The sequence below is a fragment of the Cyprinus carpio genome, chromosome A1, assembly GCF_018340385.1.
Source record: "Cyprinus carpio isolate SPL01 chromosome A1, ASM1834038v1, whole genome shotgun sequence".
Lineage (NCBI taxonomy): Eukaryota > Metazoa > Chordata > Actinopteri > Cypriniformes > Cyprinidae > Cyprinus > Cyprinus carpio.
In genome coordinates, this window is record NC_056572.1 from 19,081,437 (window position 1) to 19,108,597 (window position 27,161).

The 27,161-nt window shown below is 35.6% G+C and overlaps 1 protein-coding gene across 3 annotated transcripts in view; it reads right to left on the bottom strand.

Annotated features, from left to right (window-relative positions):
- The window catches only part of LOC109093936 (neuronal membrane glycoprotein M6-b-like), a 45,804-nt gene that overhangs the window by 10,257 nt on the left and 8,386 nt on the right, over nt 1-27,161 (bottom strand). The window contains exon 1 of one of the 3 annotated variants that reach the window (XM_019107600.2): nt 18,471-18,814. The exons of 1 other annotated variant lie outside the window; for it this stretch is intronic. In XM_019107600.2, the coding sequence (XP_018963145.1) occupies nt 18,471-18,534 (64 nt within the window). In that variant the 5' untranslated portion in view covers nt 18,535-18,814. Of the gene's footprint in view, nt 1-18,470; nt 18,816-27,161 lie in introns of those variants that run through there. One more of the 3 variants, XM_019107613.2, reaches the window with a different exon arrangement.

Genomic DNA, 27,161 nt, shown 5'->3' on the forward strand with positions numbered 1-27,161 from the left:
AGAAAAAGATTTTCACACCTTGATTTGCTTTATTGTTACTGCTTCCAAACTGTACATAGATTAAGAGTTAATAGTGATTTTGACTGAATAGGGGTCTTTGGAAAGTCATGCTAATAGAAGAGCACACCAGCAGGGTCATTTCTGACATCAGTGGGCCCTCTGACCCTCCTGTCACACACTCACATTAGCGATGCTAATTCATTTTTACAGTGAACAGAATTTCTCTGAATATACAAAACCATCTGTTCCGCACTGTCACTTACTACAACAGCTGCTGCTCAGTTCATAATAGACCATTTAAAAAGGTAAAATGGTTTCTCAACATGAAGAGGATGATTACAGCAGTTATCTGACAGCAATGTGAAATTTCATTTAATGTGTACCGTGACTGGTTAGATCAGGAGTGGTCGTAAAAGAACATATGGTTACTGCAGTTAAGCTTGGGAATGAAACATGGCAGGTTAAGATAGGGAAACATTTATTTTAGGTTATATTTCCCAGATTTATTCTTATAAGGGTGCCACTTGTGTCCTATTTGTGTTCACATAATGTACTGCTGATTTTGCAATCTAGTAAAAAAATAAAAGATGCTGAAACTTTTTATAGATTGATTTCAGTTTATGTAATGTAAAATACATTTATTTGATAAATTAAATAAAAGTATAGTAATTTCCGCTAATATGACATGACATAATGGAATAGAATTAATCACCATTATACTATTATACTGTGCCATTAAAAATATTGAATTACACCTAAATTTAGCTTTTGATTATGTTTTCAATGTAATTTATTTTTTCTGAAAATGTATCATTTGTCCATCACTTTGTTTAATAGTATTATGTTGTGACATTTCTACCCTTTAAAAGAATAGTTTAACAATGAGAATTACTATTTCTTAAAAGTACAGCAATTACCTTTTCAAAATGAATCTACAATACTAGAATAAAGAAACCTGACATTTTCAGGTATAAATGGCACTGTTTCCGGAGAATGGGCTGTTACACATGCAAGTTTAGTTGCATCACCAGAGATTTGGACATGTAATATTCTTCAACCAACCACATTTATTATTATTCTCAATGCTCATGCAAACTAATTTCCATGAGTGAACTGAATTAAACCAGTAGTGTTAGTCGTATGTCAGGCAAACCTGAAGAATAGAGACAATAGAGCGAGGGGAGATACATGCTGCTTGTGACATAGAGTGCTTATATAATGCTTGTTAAAAATAGCTTCAAACACATACACACACACAGACACACACACACACACACACACACACACACACACACACACACACACACACACAAAGAGGGTGTTGTTGTGATCCTTCTCATGCACATGTTAATATCCAAAAAAAGTACATCATAAAATTGCACACTCTTGCATGTACCACTGGTGTTTCCATGGCAACTTTGTGCAATTGGTCTCCTTAACACCTCATAATTGTACCCGTATGAATATCTTTGGGATATCTTACTGCTTTAGAAATGTTCTTCATAAAATAATGTGAGAAATGACTAAAGCATGATGCTGCTATTTGCTCTTGGGGAGTTAGTAAGACACTGTGAAGCGACACTTTTTCACATGACATTTTCTGCTTAGTACGGAGCCCCTAAGGGACCTTTGCAAAAATAGAAAATACAAGACTATTGTATGCTCACGAGAAACTATCATGTGCACACGAGAAATGTTTTGCGTGTGCACGTGGTTTCAATTTCCAGTGTAGGTATCTTATACTACATATAAAGTAAAGTATAGTAAAGTATAGTAACACTTTAGATTAGCGACCAATTCTCACTATCAACTAGTTGCTTATTGGCATGCATACTACTAACATATTGGCTGATTATTAGTACTTATAACGCCTTATTCTGCATGAGCATATTTTAGATCCCTTAATCCTACCCTTATATCTAAACTACTTTACTAACTATTAAAAAGCATCAAATTAGGAGTTTTAGGGAAAATACATAGTTAAAGGTGGGGTAAACTCAAAAATGCTTTAGAAAACTGATTCAGGCCAAGTAGCAAAACAAACTAGTAGCCAATCAGCAGTAAGGGCCGTATCTACTCGTGATGTGGAGGAGAGAGCATTTAGTGCACAGGACGGACATTATCTCAAGATAGAGGTGACGGATAAAAAAACAAAAGAGAAAAACATCTGCGGAACAAAAGAAGGCTTAAGGCAAGAAGTAGGACCGGTGTAAATATCAACTTTCCAGCGCTGGAGAGAACTCAAGGAGCGGAAGGCCTGCGATCTGGCGCTGAGGTTCCTTTGTTTCTTCTCGATAGGTGAGTAACACCGTGCCTGCGCCGCAACAGCTAAAGTCTGTCGAGTACACTGGACACGACAAAGTGACCGCTGAAAATCATTTTAAATTTGTGTCAATACGTCATAAGTAGAACGCAGCAGCAGTTTCTTTTCGGGGATTTGTGTCGTGCCGCGCTGCATCCAGTGTAGACCATAGATATGTGTATATATATATGGTGTAGACAACATCACTGATTATAATGAGCTCTATAGTATTTTGCCGCGTCACTTGCGTCAGGTGTAGACACAGTGTAAAATTGTTTTTGCTTTTGCACAGAACTAATCAATGCCTGGGTTGCGTACATATGTGTGGGGAGAGCTATCAAAATAGGGGCAAGACCCTTTTGGGGTAGGGGCGTGTTCGTTTTGGTGATTTCAAATGTCATGATTGGCTACCAGAAATCGCTTACCCCACCTTTAATAGTTTAGTTAATAGTCATAACTGGTCCCCAAACTAAAATCTGAATATATACACACACACACACACACACACACACACACACACACACAGAGAGAGAGAGAGAGAGAGAGAGAGAGAGAGAGAGAGAGAGAGAGAGAGAGAGAGAGACAGATTCATTATTACTGGTTATTATTACTGGTTGCAGAGCGTGTACACACACAAAATTGACTCTATAGTGATTTGTACATTGTCATCAAATGTACAAATGTAAATGCTCTGTTTTGACAGTCCAAACCAGGAAGCCCTGCAGAAATAGGTTGGACTGAAAATCTGAAATGTCAGGGAGCTCTGAAAGAGGAGATTAAGCTCTGAGAGAAGCAGCTGTGTGACTGTATTGCATAATAAATCTATCCCATTCATGTTAATTAGCTAATGAGGTTAAACCAGAGGTGTTAAGATGCTGCCTGATACTGTAGATACACGCTAGGTTACAGTAAATCTTAGTGGTCCTGGCAGAAAACTGAGTACAAATAAAGAAATGAAAAGTTAATGTACATTCTGATTTCATAATTCATTGGGTTAAAAAGTGCTTTCACTCAAAGCTTCCCGGTGCCTGTTAAGGACTTCCAATGGGCATCTGTGATGGTGCCTGAACAGTTCTCCATTTATCAACAGTGTTTAAGAGCTTTAATAGACTATAGACAGGCAAAACAGGGCAGCTCTCTTTTCAGCCATAAAGGAAATCAATGAGCTATTCATTAGTGTTGAATTTAGAATGCAAAGATTACACGGGTCATCTCTCTCAGTCTCTACACTCAACTGTCTCCCTCAGCTATTTAGCATCTGACAAAATACATTTTTCAACTACATACAGAAGTCATAAATGTATATATATAAAATTATGTTTTTTTTTTCTCTTTCTTTTTTCCTATTTCAACCTGTCCACTGTAACAGAAGGGGATTTGAGGTCTCTTCATTATTAAACTGGAAGCTCTAGGATGTTCTGTGGAATAAGCTCCATATTAAACAAGGCATTCTATTTGTTATAGCCAAATGTATAAATTAATAATTTATTTTTCAAATTATATTTATTGTTTGGTTCATACCTTCCATTTAGATTTTATATTAATCAAAAATACAAATTTTCACTTCACAATTTCACACGATAAAACTGAAAACATTTTGTTAGTCAAGGTTTACTGTACTTACTATTAATAAAGACATAAGCAAAAAACTGTAGAGATATTCCTAGAAGATTTATCCTGTATAATGTGGTATATAAAGCCATATAAATGATTATGGTATAAATTAATCTATTTAGGTTGATTCTATGATATTACATCATATTTTTGACCTAAATAAAACCAGTTAATTTAGATAATTTTTTCCATCTGTTCTGCATATTATCATTATCAAGCCAAAATACTATTTACTGTACTTTTTTTCCTAAAGGGTGTTGTTTGCTTTTAGACAAACTGAACATAACAGCTTTAAATTGATTTGATCAATAAAAAATCACTTTTTTTTCACAGACACAATACCAATTAAATATATGACTTCCATCTATTAAACATTGCTGTCAACAGTATAAAAATGCCAAATACCAAGTTCGAAATCTTGAAAACACTGAGCCATCAGCCTCTTGGGACTATAACAAGAAGACCAATAAAGAGGCCAATTGATCTGAAGCTCTGCTGACCGTTCCTGGTTCAGGATCATAGATCAGGTCAGCTTTCATCTTTGCTTGACATCCAACACTAAATGACCTAAAAGTGAGCACCAGTGTTCATTTAGCATTTGGCATTGCTGCATTTGGTAAGTCAGGTCAGATTATGCAATGTCGGTGAATCAGTGCATTTCGATGGAGAGAGAGAGAGAAAGAGAGGGAAAGGCAGGCAGGAGTTTTACGAGTTTAACAGACCCAGATGGGTAATGGTTTGGAATTGCTTTTGTCCACCCCCACCTCAGCGACCACTGCCAGATGCAGCTGCTATGCCTGGGATTTGTTATTTGAATTGATATATGTAGCTGGAAGGCAGCAACAGCTGTAAAAAAAAAAAAAATTTGACAATGGCTCTATAAAAGGCTTTAAATGTAAACCTTGCCAAACCTTGATGTTTATATCATCCAATAATATATCAATAAATTATTACAAAATAGCTTAGCTCTTTTTAAGCACACAAATGCATCAAACCCATGAAATATTGCAATAGGGAAAATAACCCATTAAAGTTTTACACACTTTTTTCCAGAAATTTCCAAGATGCAAATCTGATTTACAATAAAAGATAAAGCTCAAAAACGTTGATTCAGAATAAAACAAAAAGCCCTCTGCCCTGCAAAACATGTTTATGTAGGTGTACACTTTCTAAAGGTCTTCTGAATGGTTGCTGCTCCTCTGTGAGATGTTCTGCAGTGATAAGCAATCAGAGTGAGAGCTTCCCGGACAACCAGTGTTGGGGGTAACTAGTAAAGAAATTCATTACACTTAAATGTACAAGGAAATATCGGAAGTTAATTTTTCCCCCATTTATTGACTGACAGCTCTTCTGTCCCCATGTTGAGAGAAATCAGGAGTAAGTGCAGTTGTGACGTGATCAATACTGTAGTTCTATTTAGACTAAAGGACAACATGCATTTACTCATCTCACTTGCATTAAAACAGATTCAGTATTCCTGAATATCCAATATCCTTTATGTACTAATCAAATTTTGTTAACCAGTGTCTGTGCTGCTGACCTTAGAGGATCCAATTTAATCATACTACTGAGCAAAAAAGACTTAAGATAAACATTGCATTTGTGCTTATTTTTTTTTTATTGCTGAAGCGTGTTGAATCTCTTCTCCTGCATCCTATTCTTCATGCAATCCAGAATGGCACCACAGCTGAAAGGATTGTTTGAGCTGCGCCCTCTACTGTACAGACTTGAATTTACATTTCCTTCAGCCTGAGGATTATTCATTCCCTTTTGGTGTGAAAGGGCTTTTACTTTTGCCAAAAATAGAATGAAAAAGTGATAAAACGCATTACTTTTCATAATAAGTAACTAAGTAACGCAATTAGTTATTTTTTAAAGAGTGACGGAATATTGTAATGCATTACTTTTAAAGGGGACCTATTATGGCCCTTTTTACAATATGTAAAATAAGTCTCTGATGTCCCTAGAGTGTGTGTGTGTGAAGTTTTAGCTCAAAATGCGCCATTTTTGTCTTTCCCTTTAAATTCAAATAAGCTGGTGCTCGTGGAGAAGAGGGCAGAGCTTCAAGAGCTCAAGCTCTGCAGCAGACTCTTTTGCAAGCTCCAGCAAAACCAGTGCTAGCCTTTGCAAATAAACACTCCACTATTAGTACAAGCCTGTTATCTTTACAGAAAACAAACTCGGTTTAAAAGTAATTTAAAAATTGTACTGTGCATAAAAAAATGCACTTTATGAATTACACAGAAGGGAGCACGGCGTGATAAAAATAACTCATGGTGCCATACAAACTTTACAAGTCCCACTAGTGATTATGAGCTCGACTAATTCCAGCGATTGACTTCACATTGCTTTCATAAGCAATTTTAACTACCACATTCCTTTTCACGATCATTCTGGTAGCACGTGAAGGCAGCGTCAGTGAAAACAGACATACTGTACAATGGTAACTTTAGCAACATTAGCCTAGCCTGCCAAGAAACTCTTTCAGAAGGCAATTTGGAAATCTAACGCATGGTACTTCTTCTGGAGGTGTAGCTGGATCACGAACAGTTGTCACTGCTCCATCCTTCAGGAGCAACTTTTGTGCAAAACCTGCTTTATACTGACCCTCAAAGCAGTCCAGTGTAAAATGATTCGCGCAGACATAAACGAATTTCGGTAGAGTTGAGGGAGCATTTTCTTTGAATTTATGTCTTCAGCAGCTCAGATTAGTGATGGGATTTATGGCTCTTTGAGAGGATCCGGATCTTCGCGATCCGTTCCTTTCAAAAGAACGGCTCTTTTTAAATATTTAGTCAGTTTTAAGAAGCCAGCTTGGGGGCATCTCAGTTTATCCTGGAAATAATCACTGGGAGGAATGATGAGGCGAGATTTGTAGTCAAATAATTAAAACTCAGATATCACACACCAATATCTGAGTTTGAATTATTCTGAAATATTGATTATTACCTCATTTGTCATGTGTGGACTATATTCCATAGGGTTGCACAAATCCCTCTGCTTAGACAGTGACATCACTATTTTGGATTTACCTTTAGTACAAAGTGTGTGTGTGTGTGTGTGTGTGAGAGTGTGTGTGTGTGTGTGTGTGTGTGTGTGTGTGTGTGTGTGTGTGTGTGTGTGTGTGTGTGTGTAAAGCTACGTTGACTTATGTTATTCATACAATACCTACTCACAAATAAACATCCAAAAACAAAGCCGGCTGCAATGAATTTCTGTGCAAAACAGCTTTTACTACAAACACTTCCACACAAGAACATTGTTATCACACAAGAACATTTTGATAGAAAACAAAAAATATTTAAAGTAGATAAAATTAGAATAAATAAAATGGAAATGTCTACATACTACATACTATTACTACTGTAAACTTTGCAAATAGGACATCAGGAGTACTCACTGGAGTACTCACGTGAAGGATGCGTGCACAACTAATAACTCATATCATAACGCTATAAAGGGTTGGCCTGCGCTGGGTGCGCCCCTCCCCCTATAACTGTTCTGTCTCGCGGAGGCACTCATGTGTGTGCATCTGTGTGAAACACGCATAAAGAACGACAGAAAGAACGGCTCCCCTCCAGCCGCGACTCGGCTCCCATCGTTCATGTTTATGAGCCGTTCAAAAGAATCGGTTCGTTCGCGAACGTCACAACTCTAGCTCAGATTTTGGGAGTAATGAGAGAGCTATGTGGATTTATACATCCAGCTATAGAACACCTAAAGCGCTTGTGAGACATTTTTGTCAGTGCAGCAATGGTGGACTGTTTACAACTCACTGTGAACTCGCTCGGGGCGGTTCTATGTTATAACGGCAGTGTTTGTCAACATTTGTGGGTGGGGCCTGTGGCTAATGTGATGTCACATTAGCACCAGGTCAGAAAACAGGTAGTTGGCAGACATTGTTTTTTGTTTATGTTAAAATACTTGCAATGTTGGAAACTGCACAATGTGATATTTTTATAATGGAGATGAACGCTCATGTAAACTGTGCAATTGTTGAATAAAAAAAATAAAAAAAAAAAAAAAGGTAGTTGGCAGACACTGCTTATGATCTATGGGGATTAAAAGAAAAGGAGTGGGTGGATTTTTATCATTATAGGGTGGTTGTGTACACACACTGCCAACACACATTTATGTCCAAACACCATGCAAAAGTGAATTTTGCATAATAGATCCCCTTTAAAAGTAACTTCCCCCAACACACAACCTCTTTTCACAACTGTACAGTAGATACTCTGCTGCAGAGTTCAGCAAGGTTTTCTCAAATGAAAGAGAGCGAGAGAGACAGAGAGATGGAAGAGAGGAAAGAAAGAATGAACGCAGATTTTTTGGCCCAGGGGCTGGTGAAAAGTAGTTGCCATGGTAGCATTCTGCCCACGACCCAGTTGAGTGCACCCACGTCTGACTGTCTCCGCAATGCCATGGTTTCTACATGCTTCCCACTCATATACTATAGCCCAGGGGAAAGAAAGAGAGAGAGAGAGAGAGTGTGTGTGTGTGTGTGTGTGTGTGTGTGTGTAAACCTGACCTGAACTGTGATTACTTGAAGGACAGAGATATTGGTTTTGCAAGCTTTAGTCTATTATTAATCTTTACATTTATTGGTATAGTTCATTCAAAAATCTTTTTCATTCCAAACCTGATTTTCTTTTATCTGCAAAACATTCAATGTTTTAACTGTTTTTGTCCATATAATTAAAGTCAGAAGAGTAGTGCTGCATGATTATGACAAAAAATATAATTGTCAATTATTCCCTTGAAATTGTAACTGTGATTATTAATTACGATTATCACAATTTAAATTGAATGATGTTAATACCATTGTTTGAAGCAACTGCATGTCATATGAAAATAAGCTGCTTCATCACTGACGTGAACTCGCTTATGAAATTTACACAGTTATTGCACTGAATCAATACTGAGCTGAATAATGACTATTAAACTGTACTCTATTGTCATCTGTAGAGCTGCTTTACAACATAATTTGAATTTTGTCTCATTTGATGATGTTTGCATCATTGATTCTGTTTATTACTGAGAAGCCGCTTTGAAACGATCTACTTAATATGGGTTAAATCATTTAGAAATATCTCTAGCAACAATTGCAGGTCACCACTTTTTGCGGAGTATGGACAACATTTTTTCAAATTATACTTTTGTGTGTTCAATGGAAAAAAAAATCATACAAAATCATCAAAAATCAAAATCATTGGAACAACATGAGGGACAGTAATTCTGATGACATAATTTCCCCTGTAGGACAGTCCTCAGCAGGGTCACCCCTTCTCACTTCGTCTCCTTTTCTGCTAAATGTGAAATATATAAAAAGGTTATATTTGTATTCATTAACCTACAAAGTCACACAGATAGAGTCACGGTCCTATCAATGCACTGAATTGTATTAAAGAGTGCTTTCCAAGATTCAACATGCACTTCAAATAGCACTTAAATCTTTCAGTTAAAAGGAATCTTAATATTTAAGCATATTAATTAACAACACATTGTGTGAAAAAAAGTAGAACAAAAATCCAAACATTTTATTTAAGGACTGGTGAATATTTAAAGGGTCATGTGCATATATCTGCTATTTAGGAGTGGCATATTAATTTGTATGCCAATTTTCTGTGCACTCTGAGAAGAATTCTCTCTCAAGCGAGAAAAACACTGACATGATGTCAGTTTTGGTAGAGACGCAGCCAATCTGTTCAAGCTGTTGGAGCTCTGCCATCTCTCTATGCCCTTATGGTTCATTATACTTTTCTCTTTAATGTCTGCCACTGGCAAAATGTCCCATATTGGCCCTGTGCAAAGACTATATAATGTACGCCTGTATTCACTCACAGCACTAAAGAGCTTTAGATTGAATGATGCTCATTTAAAGCACCAGAGAAATTATCTATCATTTTATAGCCTGAATAACACTGAGCTCCAGGTTACAAATATTGCCAGCTCCTTTCATTCCTCCAGGTATTACATTTCAAGTGTAAAAAATGGTAACATCAAAATCCATCTAAATTAACTGGCTTTAAATAAAATATATCTACCCTTGCTCAATCAACCTAAATACATTAATCTATTCCACTAAAACTACTTTATATAGGTTAAATCATGTAGAAATATCTCTTCAAAGTAACAACTACGGGTTACCACTTTTGCAGTGTAGTTAAAAAAGGTTGTATTTACGAGTTTCAAGCACATGAATGTCCATAAAAATTACAACCGGAAATTTTAGATGATGTCCACGTTATTTTAGAAGGGTAATGAATGATTTAGCTAAGTAATTTTAACTTTCTGTGCTGTAATTTAGTAATATTAATGTGCTCTAAATAGATATTTCTACCTGATTTAACATGTAAAATGTAGCTTTATTGGTACATTATTTTATAGAGTGTAAAATACTGTGGAAAGTATGACTTCTTATAGCTGTATATTACTGCCATATGGGCATTACTTTGACATACTCATCTCTGACTGCTTATAGAATACTTCCTGCAACACTGAAACATCCATTTTCTGTAAAGCTGCTTTGAAACCTTATGTACTGTGAAAAGTGCTAATCAATTAAATAAACTTAATGCAACTTAAATGTAAAGTTAATTCCTTATTATAGGATGCAGTTTAAATTAAGCTTTTTTTGTGGCTGATCAGAGATCAGTTTGGCTATATCTTTTGATAGTTAAGCAATGTTTTTTGTAAGTAGAAACTTGTCATTGATCGGTGTGGTGGAGGTGAAATTTGACCGCTGTGAGAGCCTGCTGAGAGACAGACAGTGTTTAGTGTGAGTAAATGGCCATAATTAATTGGACAGCTTTTAAAGTTGTCCCTCCTCTCAGCAATGACTATGGTTAAATCATATAAATAGAGGAATACCTCTTTAAAATAACAATTGCAGGTTACCACTTTTACAGTGTATGTACAATTATATGGGCAAGCAACATTTACAAGAAATATATAACAGCTTGTCTATACCTGAGCTACTCTAACTTGTGCTCACAGCTACGTTTGGAACAGAAACCTTCCGGTGATTTAAGATAATGTTCCACTATCAAAACATACTGAGGGTGAAAAAGAAATGCACTGTTCGGTAATACTTTATTTTACAGTGGTTCATGTTACACACATTACTATAATTAGTTAAAATACTAATAACAAGAATTGTGTAATTACAAGCAGCTCCAAAAAACAATGGCACACCAGTTACATGGAGTCAGTTAGAATCACCCCATTATTACGAATGTAAATAAATGTTAACCTGAACTGTGAACTACTGTTCTTGTGCTAAAATGTAAACAACTTGAAATTACTTGAATTTACTTTAAATATAGGTGTGATGCTTGTTCAATTCAGTTAATTAAGTAAGGGATCATTTACATCCAGCTGTTTGTTTCGCAGAGCAACCCCCTTCATGGTGATACAAAATGGGTAAATCTGTGATAACTACCAGCTGGATGTACATTATCCCACTTATTACACGGCCACATAAGTAACAATTAGACACAAAATATTGATTTGAGTTGACATATTTAAATGAAAAGCTTCCGTGAATAAAGCAGTTTCTAGCAAACGGCAAATTCAAACTATGGACATTTAAGGGATATGGTGCGGTCATCCCACTTATTACGCAACATTTTACCATATAAATAATTATGGCGATAAAAGATATTGATTTAAGAAAAAACTGTTTTAAAATCTTACCAGTATGTTCGTTATCTTATAATCCATTACAGTGTACAAAACAATCGTGGCAAAATGGCAGCAGCTGCATTTGTATGAAACGAGAGAGCGAGTCTGCGATACAAGGATGACATAATTGTAATTGTACACATAATATTGAATTGTGTTTTAATTTCTTATTACCTAAACATATGCAAAGCTTCCACCAAGGAAAACTGTTCCTAGCAAGCGTATAGCGCTGACTTCAGTTACCCAGATGAGCCTGTGTTATCAGCTTTTACAGGTTGTTATCGAGGGATAACATACCTCAGAATGTTATGACTGACCAATCAGAATCAAGTATTCGCAGAGCCATGTAATAAAATTAGCTAATGCAATACAATTTTAAAACATTTAACGTTAGGAAATCTGTTTGACATAGTAAAATTTTTACTTTATCCATTTGCTTTGGGACTTTGTTCAAAACATTTTTTAGCCAGGATGCACTGATGTAACTGGATGTGAGCATTATTTTTTTTTTAATCTAAAATATATATTAAAAAGCTTTTTGTGTGTGTTTTTTTCATGGAAGATGGATTGTAATTGAATGTTAATGATTTCTTCATTTTAATTAAATCAAATTCACTGAATATTTTTATTTTTTCCTGTATATACTCTCGGTTCTGTCCAAGATTAAGCCTCTTCCCAGCTGAAAGATGGAACAGGTGGAACTCACACTGAAACACAGCAGGGATCATATCTTGAAGAATCAACCTGTCCTTGATCTTTTAAGATAAAAGATAGTGTTAAAAGGGCATTTGGAGCAAGTGGGAGGCATTTGTTGCATCCAGTGGGGACATAATTACTGATTATAATGACTTATACTGTCTTTTTACGCGTTGCGTTGTGTATTGTGCTGCGTAAACTTAAAACCATGTCTGCATTTGTGATCCGAGAAACAACAAGCCTACTCTACACTGCTCAAAACTCACATTTGAATCATCATTGGCAAATTATTTAAATATAAAAAACGTACCTACAGGCTGTGAGTCAGAAGCGCCAGACTGTCCTTGCAAAGTTTGAACTGCTCAACTTTATAGAAATAGCCTTTGTGCCACAGATGCACTGCAGGCTACTGGTTCAGGAAACAGTCCTCATCCTCCATAAAATGTGCTGCACACATCTGAATATTTGGTTTGAACTGTTGTGGAACAGTGTTGAAATACAACTTAACCACTGATTTCTAGTCTTGTCCTCTTTTGGAAGGCCAAACAAAGTTTCACTTCAACGAAACACACAGCGACTCCACAACATGGAAGCTGCGGCAACAGAGAGAATAAACATTATGCCTTCTTTCTTTACGTGAACATTTGGGCAGCGTTATGCAAATCTTCCCACATAGTGATGTAGACATGTGGGGGTGTGTTAGAACTAGCCATTTTAGGAGGGCGTGGTTGACCCTTAACTTTTATAAAGAATATCTATTTGGATTTGAGACTTTAGTCTTTGCAACTTTACAGATCTTCATTATGCACCAAGAGCTTGTTACACTCCAAAGAGAAAGGAAAAATTGAAATCGCATCATATGACCCCTTTGAGGATTGGCGCCTTATATTTTACTTCTTTTGGACTGAAGCATTGCAACACCCGCTGAGTGCCATTAAAGAGCTTGAAAGATCAAAGACAATTTTCTATATATATTGTATATTTAATAACTAACCCTTTAAAGTCATATTTGCAGGCTGCCACTTTTTGCAGTAGTTCATTGGCTTTAAATTTTCTCTAAAACTGGACAAAAGCTTCATGCATAAATTATAAATAAGGCATCACTATGAATACATATGTTTTCTTTCTCTGATAGAGAGATGGTAAAAAAGGGATCAGTGAACGGCAGATTGCGCACCAGTGGGCCGAGTGGAGAGGATCCATATACAGGAGGATGAATGGTATTATGCAGGAAAAAGACATGCTGTGCCAACCTGCCTTTTAGTGCTGTTCACTTCATACCTAAATACAACACAAATTTATACAAACACAGGCCAACATTCAAACACAGGTACATGTAAACACACAAAAACTTGCACAAGCACACTCATGGAAGCATTCACCCACACTCATTACACATACACAAAAGTGGCTAAACAGCCATGTGAGAACAGCATGCCCTGAGTGAGCTGTTCCAAATGAAAGACACATGAGGTTGTCTTTCCTCTCTATGATTACTCTCACATGCTCACAGTACTTGGCAATCTTGAGGAAAGGCTAGGCTGACCATATCAGCATTTGGGACAGAGAACCATTGGAACTGTTTCAGAGAAATTGTTTCACCTTTATTTATATAGAGCTTTATACAATACAGGTTGCGTCAAAGCAGCTTAACTGTCAAACTGTCATGTTCATTCAACAACACAGGAGAATCAAGCCATTTTATATAGCTCTGAATAGTGCCTGGAACCACAGTGACAGTGATTAAAGTAAAATCAAAGATACAAACTTACATAAAACTAAAGAATCACAATTTACTCAAAGTTATTTAATAAATGGGTTCAATCCAGATGCAAGTTCACCTGTAAAAACCCAAAACATCTCTGAATGGTTCGAATTCAAATTTTGACAGCATCCATCTAGACTACAAAACTATCCAAGTATAGGTATAAGCTCCGGTCAAAGACAGAGGCTGGATCTGAAGACTTTAAATAAAAAACTGCTCTGTCCATGTTAGCTGGTAACCCCAGATGAAACTACACACCACACACAAGATTATATTATGATTTTCACACTATGACATTATAGGGAAAATTATAGTAATATTCTGTACACACACACACACACACACACACACACACACACACACACACACACACACAAATAAAAAATAAATTAATTAATTAATAAATAAATGGTTTTAGGTCAAATAATAGCGTTCAATCAACCTAAATACATTATTATATACCACCAAGTAACAATTGCAGCATACCAGCAAGCTTAGGTTAACAGATTTTTTTCCCCCTCACAACATGTGAAAGTGAAACCTGAAAACGGAAAATCAGATAATTTCAGTTATAGACTGCAGCTGTCACACCTGTTTAAAACCAAATAGTGGGTAAATGTAACCATATATAGTACTCTGAAACTCTGAAACTGATACAGGGTAATGAAAAGCCCAGTGAATAAGACTATAGGCATACACAGCCCTCATACTCCACACTGGAAAATGGTAACCTAAAAATGTTAACATCTACATTATCTGGTTTTATTTAAGTCAAACCCTATTACTTAACATCACTGAATTAACCTAAATATATTAATTTACTAATAATCAAATCAGAAATAGCTCTTTAAGGTACCAATAGCAGGTTACCACTTTTTACAGTGCAGAAGAGAGATGTTAAAAACACTGATAAAAAAAGTAAAGAAAAATGATCTGATCAGTAAATGAACAGTAAATAAGTGAAAATGTAGCTTATTTTCATTTTAATTTAATTATGAAAAAGGTGTAGTTTTCTGCCAAAAGTTAGCTATTTAAGAAAATAGTTACTGTAATTTAATTACTTTTTTAGCATTAAAAAAGAATTGTAGACTCCTGTGTTTAGATTACAGTTACGGACCTTTAATTACATACTACTTGGTACACATATTTGTTAAATTTGTGCAAATATTTTGAATGTGTATTCATTCATTCACCTTTAATTACACTCATAAGAACTACTTCTCTTATATTACTCTGTTTGTATCTATTAGTACCTGCAGGTGTATAAGAAGACTAAGTAGGGTTTTAGAAAATTACTTGAAAAAAATCTGTAGTGAACTATTTTAAGTAACTTCCCCCACACTGCTATATTGAACACTAACAGCAAATAAATGCCAAGAAAATAAACACTGTACATAAACCTGAGAAAAATGTCTTTATCTCTATGTGCATCAATTCTTTCTTCTTTAGTATAGAGAAGTCCATCTTGACATGATCCAACCATGATCATCATCTGTTTCTGAACATCCACAAGTGTACCATAATGTCAACAATGTCAATATTGGTCTAATGGCTAAAAGCAGTCCACAAAAAAAAAAAAAAAAAAAAAATTATATTCTAATAAACTAGACAAAAAATTCTGAACAGTTATTTCCTGTGAGCCAATTCTTTATTGCTACCATTCTACATATTTCCTACAAGCAAAATCAGATTTTAAAGATACAATGACTCTTATGGTGATGAGAGATCATAGTCATTTTCTTTTTTATCTTTCCCATGTTTAGTATTACTACATGTCTCTCCCCTTTCATGTCACAAGAATGATGTAATCCCTTTGATGTCGAAGGTGCAAGAGTTATGTAAAAAGCGAAGCGTGTACATGCTGCCTCTTCTGCCCTCCTTCTGTGCATGTGAGAGAGAAAAAGAAAGTGCGCGAGAGAGAGAGAGAGAGAGAGAGAGAGAGAGAGAGAGAGAGAGAGAGACTCTATACTCTATCAATTCTCCCATCATTGGCGTGGGAGGCATAAACAAGTACCACAGTAAACTATTAGTCAAGAGCAATTGTATGGCACATCAGAAAGTACAATGAATTTGTCAAATGATATTGGTATGGGATTAATACTTAGAAAGATTTGACAAACATTGAACTACGTGTCCAAAGTAAGCCAATGATGGAAAAAATGCTATATAAACAAAAATACAAGCATATGAGCCTGCAGCAAATGAGGCTTAAGAACACGTTTATCTGGTCTCTGAACAATGTTGTAACCATCCAATCTATTGCATGTGTATTCTAAATTATCCAGCAATTATGAAATATGTAACAGTATGTTCTACTGTCTTATTTTTTTTACAGAAATTTCAGCAAGAAACAGTTGCACAGTGCAACTGTACTGCTAAGTATTTCTGTGTTTATAAATTATTAAACAAACTAATTTTATGGCATTAAAGTCAACATATAAAATTTCACTTCCATACACATTTCTGAGTCAAATGGATATAGGGCGTGATTTGATTTTATCCATTGGTTGTTGATTGGACTGTGATAAAAGGGGTGTACTGGAATGGAGGCAGATTTGAATGCGATTGGCTTAACTGCAACAGGGCTTTGCATATGCAGGCAGGGAGGACTTCATATACTGTATATGCATTATGCATGGATGAATTATTTACCATAAAGCCAACAACATGCATTAAGAAAATGAATCAATTCAAGTTCATTTTGATTTCATGTCAACTCTAAAATCAATCAGCCCGTCCAGGTTTTCTGTACTTTATTACTGAACAAAGCATCAAAGCATCTGTTTCAAAGTAACTGGTCCCTTAAAGGGGAACTTTTAATAAAATTGGCTGTCTATGCAGAAACATGGAAAACATCCATAATGCACTTTGATTTTACACCGCTACTCTAATCTGACTGTTTGTGGACAAGAATACAAAACTGCAAACTACTGCCTATTTACATACACTACCAACATTCTAACAATAGAAAGTTAGTTAAAAATAGACAAACTTATCCTTTAAGTGAACAAATTATGTGCCTGTAAAGCTCAATCTGGCAAAGAATGACCATAGAGAAAGCATCTACAGCAAGCTGACCTGATAGAAACCAGCAGTTCTTGCAAATACATACAATTTTCATAAAGACTATCTCTGCATATTTTAGTTGTGACACATATGGTACTATTAGGTCTCTCTCTCTCTATAATGTATTAATAATCATGCTGGTGGCAAAATTCTTCAAAATTTAATATGGAACAGAGGATAAGAACACAGTGGAAATAATAAGGGCATATATAATTATCTGCTTGAATGTCATGACAGTCATGATTTTATGAGCAGTAATTATTAACAATGATGGGTTACATCTCCAATGGTTCAAGGTATATAGTTATATGATGAAGCAAATGCACCAGTGGGTGGAGTGAAGGAGCATTCTCCTTGTTGCTTTGATGCTTGTGGAGAACTTGGACTTTATGGCACAATAGCACAGTTATCAAATCCATAAATCAGTCAACATAACAATATTACACAAATAGTCCAAAAGCATGAATAAAAAGTCTGTGGTGGGGAGGATCAAGAGGGGAGACCTTGAGCACTGCTTGTGTCATGATGGATTTTATTGTTACAGAAAACCTTGTTTAGATAATCCCGAACCAGAATCATCACTGAACTCAGAAATCACAAATAACCTAGCTGTATTTACAGACACACACGAGCGATTTTTGTAGTGCCCTGGTATACGGCGCTTCGAGGGCAGGTGTTCTTCTGTGCTGTAGGTTCCACTACAGTTGTCGGATACCATATCTGATACTTTTATTTTGCGAACGCGAAAAATGTATTAAATTATTTTGTCAAAAAATGTTTACATAGCGCGACGTTGAACAGCAAAGTAATTTATCACAACCAGAGGAATTCTTCCATCAGTTTAGCAGCGATGTAAACAACACCTTCAATACAATGCGACACCTCCACCTCATCACCATCGACACCAAGACAAAACAACATTTAGAATATGCTAAATATAGTGATACTATAGTATTTATTATTGACGCATCAATCAAAAAAAGTGTTTTTATTGCTGAAAGTAAATCACTCAGGTAACAGAAGCAGGGCTTATTTAAATCACCATCGCTCGCCGAGATGGAAACGATTCTCCAAAGACGCAGAGGAGAGATTTGACATCACCAGCATAAAGGTAGCATAAAACAAATGCGCATTCCCTAATCGAATAAACAACGTGAAAGAATTGTAATGTTAAGCGAATGACACGAGGAGGATCACAATCACATCAATCAATAAAATATTCGATTGATTCGCAAATGAACCAAATCCTCCGCAAATAGGTTAAGCCGCTCTCTAAACATCTAGAACGAGCAGAATAAATCCGAGTCGAAATACAAAACAGAACGATTACACACGGCTACAAACCTTTGCTTTCTTCCCTTTCATCCTGATTATCCTCAGCCGTCGTTTCTGGTTTCATCCCATCCATTTGGAAACGAGTATGTTGTTGGAAACTCTTCCTTTGCCTGGTTTCTCTCGCTCCCAATACAGGAGTAAATTTTAAAGGCCACCTCAAATATGTAGATGATTTGTCAGAACGGATTTCGCGTAGATAATTGGTTCATAAACGACACGAGCTCAGCCGAAGAGCGTCTCGCGTAAAGAAAGACTACAGCCTACAAGCATATACGCGGAGGAGAGAGAATCCGATAGAGGCGAGGAAAAACAGCTACTCCACTGCCAGTCAGGTTGACATAAAGAGATAGTCCCAGCTGTAAACAGTCACACATGCTCTCTCTCTCTCTCTGTCCCCCTCCCTCTCCGAATTGATGAGAGGACAGAAGAATAAACTACTTATTAGGACGGGGTCACAGATATGATGTAAAAGTGATGTGTGCTAATGAGACCAGTAGCTAACGGTACAAAGACTATTATTTTATTTTAAACATCCACATTTAAAAGAGGTTTTCTAATAATAAAACAATGGTCAAACAAAGAAATATCATCTGTCTGAAATCCTCTTAAGCATTATTAATTCTTATGCACGTGACCTTCTGCTGCATTCAGCTAAACAAAAGACTTTGCCTGCACTGGTAAAGTACAACTGTCCAGGAAAGAGAGCACACTAAATACCATCTCTGTCATTACCATTTAAGGAGCCTTAAAACCCAGAGGGTAAATATGAGGTCGTATTCCATCAGTCCCCCTGTTAAAAAGCAGACACTCATTAGGAGTGTCACATTAAATCCTGATCCTGAAATAGATGGCACCCTATAGTTTATAGGGTTAAGGAATGTATAGTATACTCAGACACAACTAATATTAATAACATGAACATCACACGACTAATAGCACAGCTAAAGTAATGTACACTTAGTGTGATTTTTAAATGTCTGGGTTTTAGCTTTGTTTTTTCTATTCTACCTGTTGTTTTCTAATTTTAGATCCCACCTTCTCACACACCACATCTGATTTGATTATGTACAATGCCTGCGTGCTTTTGGTCAAACTATTTTTCAATCATTACCGTCAGCAAAACAAAACCAAAACCCAGAAAAAAAGAGTGATGGACCTGCATTTGTTACCCTACAGATATTGCTACCTGTTTTAACCCATAACATTTAGTTTTGTTGGTATAATGTATTTGGTTGCTTCAACAATATAATATTCAACGATATAATAAACTTCTGTGATATACTAAGCAGACTTAATTGTATGATACATGGAAATGACCCAGAAAATTACTCAATAGTGATGGATCTTCATGTATCACCCAAGATTTTACACCAAATTGTCACCTATAATTATTATATAATTAACGGTTCTATCTGGTATTTTTGTCAAAACTGAGTGATTCACATATACTTATTCTGTGACAACATAATTACATTATGTGAGGTTTTTTTTTTTTTTTTTTTAAGTGTACATTATTTTACTAATGAAATGTCAAAGAGACTTGCTCCCCATATCCCATATAACTATACGGAATGCAAAAACTTAGAAGCTCAGTATCTCGAAACTGCTCAGAATACTGATAGAACCTTATAATTCCAAGGTGATGAATTGTGTTTGTTAAACATTTAATCTTCAGCTCATCATAATTATAATTTTTTTTTATAATTATTATTTTATAATAATTTTAGAATAATTTTTTATAATTATTCACTATAGTGGTTTATCACACAAAAATGGCAACATCTAAATTAAATGGTTCACTTTAAGTCAAAAATATAATTTCTTATTGTTTAATCAAATTAACTGATTTATAACAACAAAACTACTTGATATGGTTTATGGGTTATTATATGGGTTATATGATGTAGAAATATATCTTTAAAGTAACATTTGCAGGTTACCACTTTAAGCTGTGCATAAAAATACAAAAGTGGACTGAGAAAGGCGTAAGGAGATTTTTGTATGAATTTACATTTATTTGAAAGATATGTGCCCTAACATGAATTTGTTCCAATGACAGATTTCAGATAGGCAACAAATGAAAAATCTCAGAGGTGTCTCTTTTCTTTGTTTTTGGCGCTTTGTCATCACAAGTCACATTTAAGACTATTGGGGGGTGGAGCCAAAGACCACAGGATCCAATGGGACACACTGGAACTTGTCATGAGGCGGGGCTCTAGGACTGTTTTGCTCTGACACTTCAATAATCTGAAAATTTGTAGGTCACTGTCACAGATTAAGTGTTTGTCTGGTAGACGAGAAATGGTGTCTGGCACAGTTTATCTTCTCATCATTAAAAAAACAAAACAACAACAAAAAAAGTGCACATGCACACACACAAAGCTATTATTATTTGTATCAGAGCACTGCTTATTATTTTTTATATATCACGTGTTGCCACCACAACACATTTTTGGCCTGGTCCCGAACCCATTTTATTAAACACAAAATCATAAGATATTGGCCATGGTGTCAAGGTTACAAGCCATGGAAAAGGGAGTGGTTAATTTGTTTTCACTTTGACATGAAAGAACACATTTGCAGCCCACTAAATCAGTTGTGGTTTGGTGTTACAAACACACACACACACACACACACACACACACACACACACACACACACACACACACACACACACACACACACACAAATGTAGGAAATGTAGTCCTGCCAAGTTTTTACTGCAAAGCCTTGGAGCTTTTTAAGCCTTGAAGATTTTTTAGAGATACTCTCTTTCACAGGTCAATGTAAAACTGAGGCTCTCGGTCAAGAAGAAAAGTTTGTTTTATCTATTTGTCTATAAATGTGAAATTGTTCTCATACACCCTCAGAGCACAACAGCCCACTCTCCCTCAAAATAACTACATCATTTACTTTTTATTAACAGGGACAATAGCTACATTGAGGTCTACAGAGAAGCTCAGAGTAAGAGCCATTTAGCTGACAATAGAGAAAATAACGGATGAACATTGGCTACAATTTATGTTGCAGAACTAATAATGCCAACAAACTGTCAACCAATAAAAATCCTTCTATGAAAACGGTTTAGGACTAATCTGAGTTTAAGACCACATTAATCATTCATAACAGCAGAACCAGCTGTGGGTAAAAGAAAAGATAATATTGTGATTCTTCATAAGAAAAAAAAAATGTAGTGGGCAACTAATGATTTTCATGTAATGTTTAAATGACCACAGAAAAAAAAAAAAAAAAAAAAATTAGTATAGACAAAAAAGAAACTAGATGATAACTAGATGAAAGCACCAGAATAAAATGAAATGACTTGGTACACAATAAATTCTTAATATGATTTATGTTTTTATTTTTTATTTTAGTGTTTAGCACATGGTTTGAGTAAAGAGTTTTTATTCCTGTTGAACAAAGCAATATTTCCTTTTAGAAACGTACTTTATTACCCATTATAAAATTTTATTACATACGAGGGAGATGTCTTTCAAGTTTTTTCAAATAAGCAGCCATTGTTTAAAGGCTAAATTCAAAAGGAAATTATTAAAAAATCTAAATAAATAGCAGACGAATGGTCTTTTCACATTAAAAGCAGATTTGCACTGGAACACAACCCCAATGCACCTTGTAGATGGAAGTACAGAATGCAAGAGAAGAAAGTTCAAGACTCTAATTTCATTTATAACTCCAAGATGCGCTGTTTGATTTATTTATGAGAAAAAGAATTAAGAAAACAATCTCTAGCTTCACATCCATTTTTTAATGCTGTTACTTTAGCGTTTCAATTGGGTTAGCAAAAGACCTTTCAATACATTAGTGACACTGAATGCAAATACACATACTGTATCTGCAGTGGCTCAAGACATGTGACCCAAAGCTCAGATTCTGTTAGTGCATCTGGTTAGTGTGTTTTCATTGCCAGCCCATATGATCATTCACTCCCATATGATAGGTGGAGGTGTTCAACAAACGCACCTTCAAAAGGCCTAGCCAGTTCTCACTGATGAGAGAGGAAAAGAAATACAATGTAACTTGGGCTAAATAGCAAAAAATATGCAATGGATTCATATGGAATAAACCCATGTCTCAGTCTCCACTAAAAAACATTGGATTGTCGAGTGCAAATAGGTCTTTATAAAGCCCTGCCCTAAGCCCATGTGAAGCAGGATTTCCAGATGCATAATAAATACTGTATAGTTGCCTTTAAAAATATAGCCCCACTGAGGGTGAAGACATTTGTTAGCTTCTCAAATTCTCAGAGAAGAAGATTTGAAAACTAGGTCAGAATTCTACTTATGTTGCTGAACTTCTCATTTTTTTTCCCAACTGATCACAGCTAAATCAAATAAAACCAACATACTGCACACACAAATAGTTTTATTAAGGCCTGTTCACATTAAGAACAACAGCTACAAAGATAACTAAAACTATAACTGAATCAACACTGAACTGGCTAGAGGTACACAATCACACTATATGTTGTAGCTTCTTTACAGCAGAATTTGAATTTGTCTCATTTTTGAGGATTGTCTAATTAATTCTGTTATTTTCCTGTTTAATACTGTAAAGCTGCTTTGACACAATCTTGTATAAAGTGCAATAAAAAAATAAATGTGACTTAACTGTAATGATAATAGCATCCACACCAACACACAATAACATTGTTTATTATTCTGTTAAATATGTCTTCTGCTGCTTTAAATGCTCAAGCTCTTTAAAGCAGGATTCTGATTGGCTGTTAATGTTTTTATGGTTCATCAACTAAAAGAAAAAAAAAAGCATTCTGAAAGTGGTTCCAATGATATCATTCCTCTGTTGTTTTTGTTATGGTGTTGATGTCACTATTGTTATAGAATTAGATCAATTATTAAAACTTTATATTTATTGCTATAGTTATTGTCCTTGGTGTGAACGAGTCTATATTCTACCTCTTCACATATAGTTACATTATATTCCAAGTATGTCAAATTTGGAAATCCAGACATATGGTTGGTCTAGTCTAGTTAACTTGAGACAGAACAACCCAGTGGACACATCTCTCCAGTAATGAGCCCATTACGGTTCTTTTATGTGCCCTGACTAGAGAGTTAATGTGGAAATATGGGTTACAGCACACTACTTTCCTTTTGAAGTCCTGTAAACAAAAAAAGCAATTCAAGTTGACAGACATGGGCCTAGTATTATTTCACTTAATAGGGAGGTCTTCAGTGAGACCAGAATGATGTCACAGTTTAAAGATATGCAAAGTACAACAAAGAGATGGACTAACTTGTGAGATAAAAAGTTTGAGTATATTTGCGAGGAAGAGAGAGATGAAAGGTGAAGTGTGAAGCGTCAAGTTAAAGGTGAAGTGTGTCATTTGTCATTTGCTGTTAAAATATTCTAAACTATGTGACTGTTACACCACTGAGCAGCCTGACTTAGCAACACTGGCTTAACCAGTTATGGGGTTGAGAAGTAAATACTCCATTTACTATGAAATCAACATCAAAGAATCAACGAACATTTCAGCAGAACAACAAAAGGAAGACACAAGGCTCATATCTACCCCTAACTAAGCCCAGATTTTTATGCAAACAACTTGGCCAATTTAAGTATAAGTATTTTAGTCCTCATGACAAGTGTCTCTATAGCAACATGTTAGCACTGCTGAGAGACAAAAGTAGGAATGTTAGGAGAGGTTTTAAACTGCTATGAATCAACACTCGGGTATTGCATTCAGTATCTACATATTCCATATACAGTATCTGGTTTAATACCATTTATTTCTCATTTAACGATCATAACATTAGACAGTCACACTTGTTCAAGTGAGTAGTTTTACATTTGTTGGATTGCAGCTCCATTTTAAAATTGTATAGTCAAGCAGAATATTGGTTATCTGTATCAATCACAATAAGCTCTTAGTATCATGATTCTCTGATAAATAAAAAGTTCTACAGAACCGCATTTGTCTGAAATAGAAATCTTTTGTAACATTATAAAATGTCTTTCTTGTCACTTTTGTCCAATTTAATGTGTTCTTGCTGAATAAAAGTATATTTTTTTTAGCTATTATTTTTTAAATCTTACCCTAAACTTTTAATACCATTCTTAAAAATATGAAGCAGCACGACAAGAATAAGAAATTCTTGAGCAGCAAATCAGCACATTAGAATGATTTCTGTGGGATCACGTGACACTGAAGACTGGAGTAATAGCTGCTGAACATTTCAATTTGGATCAAAAATTACTAAAATTACTTTTCTATATCAATAATATCTCACAATTTTACTGTTTTCTTCTTATATATAAATAAAAATTGCATTATTCCAAACTTTTTACCAGTAGAGTATTAAATTCTATGTAATTCTCTTCACCCAAATAACACAAAAGCCTATCACTAACATATACAGAGAAACACTAGAAATAGAGTTTGTTGCTGATGGTTTAATCTAATCCAAGTGGTTCAAACAGGCTAAATAGGTTGACAGCTTGGGTGGGTTTTATTTCACAGAAGCATCCATGATTATGTGCAACTTTACAAGCTTATGTCATCAGCTGTCAGTTGTGGCTGTGTCTAAACCAAGTAGTGGGACACAGAGACAAAAGAGAACATGGCAGGTATATGAACTGGGGAACCATCTTCTGTTACACCAGCATGTAGAAAACATAATTTGGTTTATTCTGATATACAGTAGCTTTTAAAAAAAATTAACGTGGTAGTTTACCCAAAAATAAAAATTCTGTCATTCTGTCACCCCTTAAGTTGTTCCAAACCAAATCAAAAGAATACATTTTAAAGAATGTTGGAACCAAACAGTTGACATTAGCTATTGACCATAGTATTTTTGGAAGTCAATCATAACTGTAAACTGTTTGACTATCAACATTATTCAAAATATATTTTGTGCTCAACAGAAGAAAGATACTTATACAGATTTGGAACAACTTGAGGGCGAGTAGTCGATGACAGATTAAAATTTTTGGGTGAACTATCCATTTAACTTAATTATATTAATAAGTAAAACTGTTGCTGTTAAACGTTATGAAAACTACATATATCTCCAGCAGTTTACCGCAAAGTTGGTATTAACCTTTGCTGACAAAATATTTCAAACTGACAGTGCAGGTACAATAATTACAAAACACACACACACACACACACACACACACACACACACACACACACACACACACACACACACACACACACACACACACACACACCATACAACTAAACAGAGTGTCAAAGGACTCTTGATCGGATGTCCTTTAAACAGGCAAAATCTGCTCTGACAACTGCACAGTGAGAATTGAAGAGATCATGACGGTGCATCAAGAATGATGAGTATATATTATCTCATCATTCACCATCATTTATCTGTTCACCTAAAATAGCCCAAGAAAGGTGAAATATCTTTCTCTCCCCCTCTAAATGATCTGTGTTGTCATAGCTTTAAATCCCTCTTTGCAAACCCATAATCCTTTTGGCCCAGATTCTCTAGGGCGGGGACTTAGGATGACATCACAGCAGTGGGCAAGCTGTTAATTCCCAAAGTAAAACTCTGTTTTAAAATATCCGGAAGCAATGCATAATTTTAATCACCACTTTAGACAATAAAACTTTGCTTTTAAATATAAATAGAAATGGTTTATGTGTTGCATGTGCCTGCTTTCTTTCCATAGAGGTGCATGCCAATTATATGTAACAATTGTGATCATGGAAACTATATTTGAGGTTACTAGTTGTTACATAACAATAGTCATATCTATGAATTATAATTGTTGCTATGAAAACCTGTCATTATTTACTCACGCCTATGTCATTTGAAACCCCTTCCTTTCTCCCATGGAACACAAACGGCACATTTATTTCATATAATGAAAAAGATGTGTTGTATTTGGTTCTTATGCCATGTGACAAAAGTGTGCCCCCAAAAATGACTTACTGTCGGTGTGAGGAGATGCAGCTATATCAGCCAAGAAGAGTAGCAGATTTACACAGGATAGTATAGACCAGGGGTGCCCAAACTCGGTCCTGGAGGGCCGGTGTCCTGCAGAGTTTAGCTCCAACTTGCCTCAACACACCTACTGGGAAGTTTCTAGTATGCCTAGTAAGAGCTTGATTAGCTGGTTCAGGTGTGTTTAATTGGGGTTGGATCCAAACTCTGCAGGACACTGGCCCTCTAGGACCGAGTTTGGGCACCTGGTATAGACAATTCCAAACAAAAGAGTTATCAAACTGAGGGCATAAATACACAACGATCAACTACAGTAGACACAGGTGATACTAATAAGTAACCATGGAAACAAATGAACAAAGAAATTTCAAGACAGCAAAACAACACACAAACTAAACAAAAGAGCAGAGCTAAAACAGAATCTCACATTTGTCTAGTGTTGGAGGAAGATGAATGGGGGGGGGTGAAGTGCTCAAAAATTCTCACAATGGTTTGTCTAACAATGGCTGTATAACAGTCAAGTCAAGTCAAATTTATTTGTATAGAGCTTCTGACAATACATGATTTCAAAGCAGCTTTATAGAAATTCACAGTTATGCCTGTAATGCCTTAGTGCTTACAGAGCGAGTTTTAGTGCAGGACGACATGACAATATATAGCAAAGATAAGAATAAGATAAGGTATTCATTAAGATAAGGTATTAATGAAAAAAAAAATATAGTGAATTATGAAAATTAAAAAAATGTTTTCA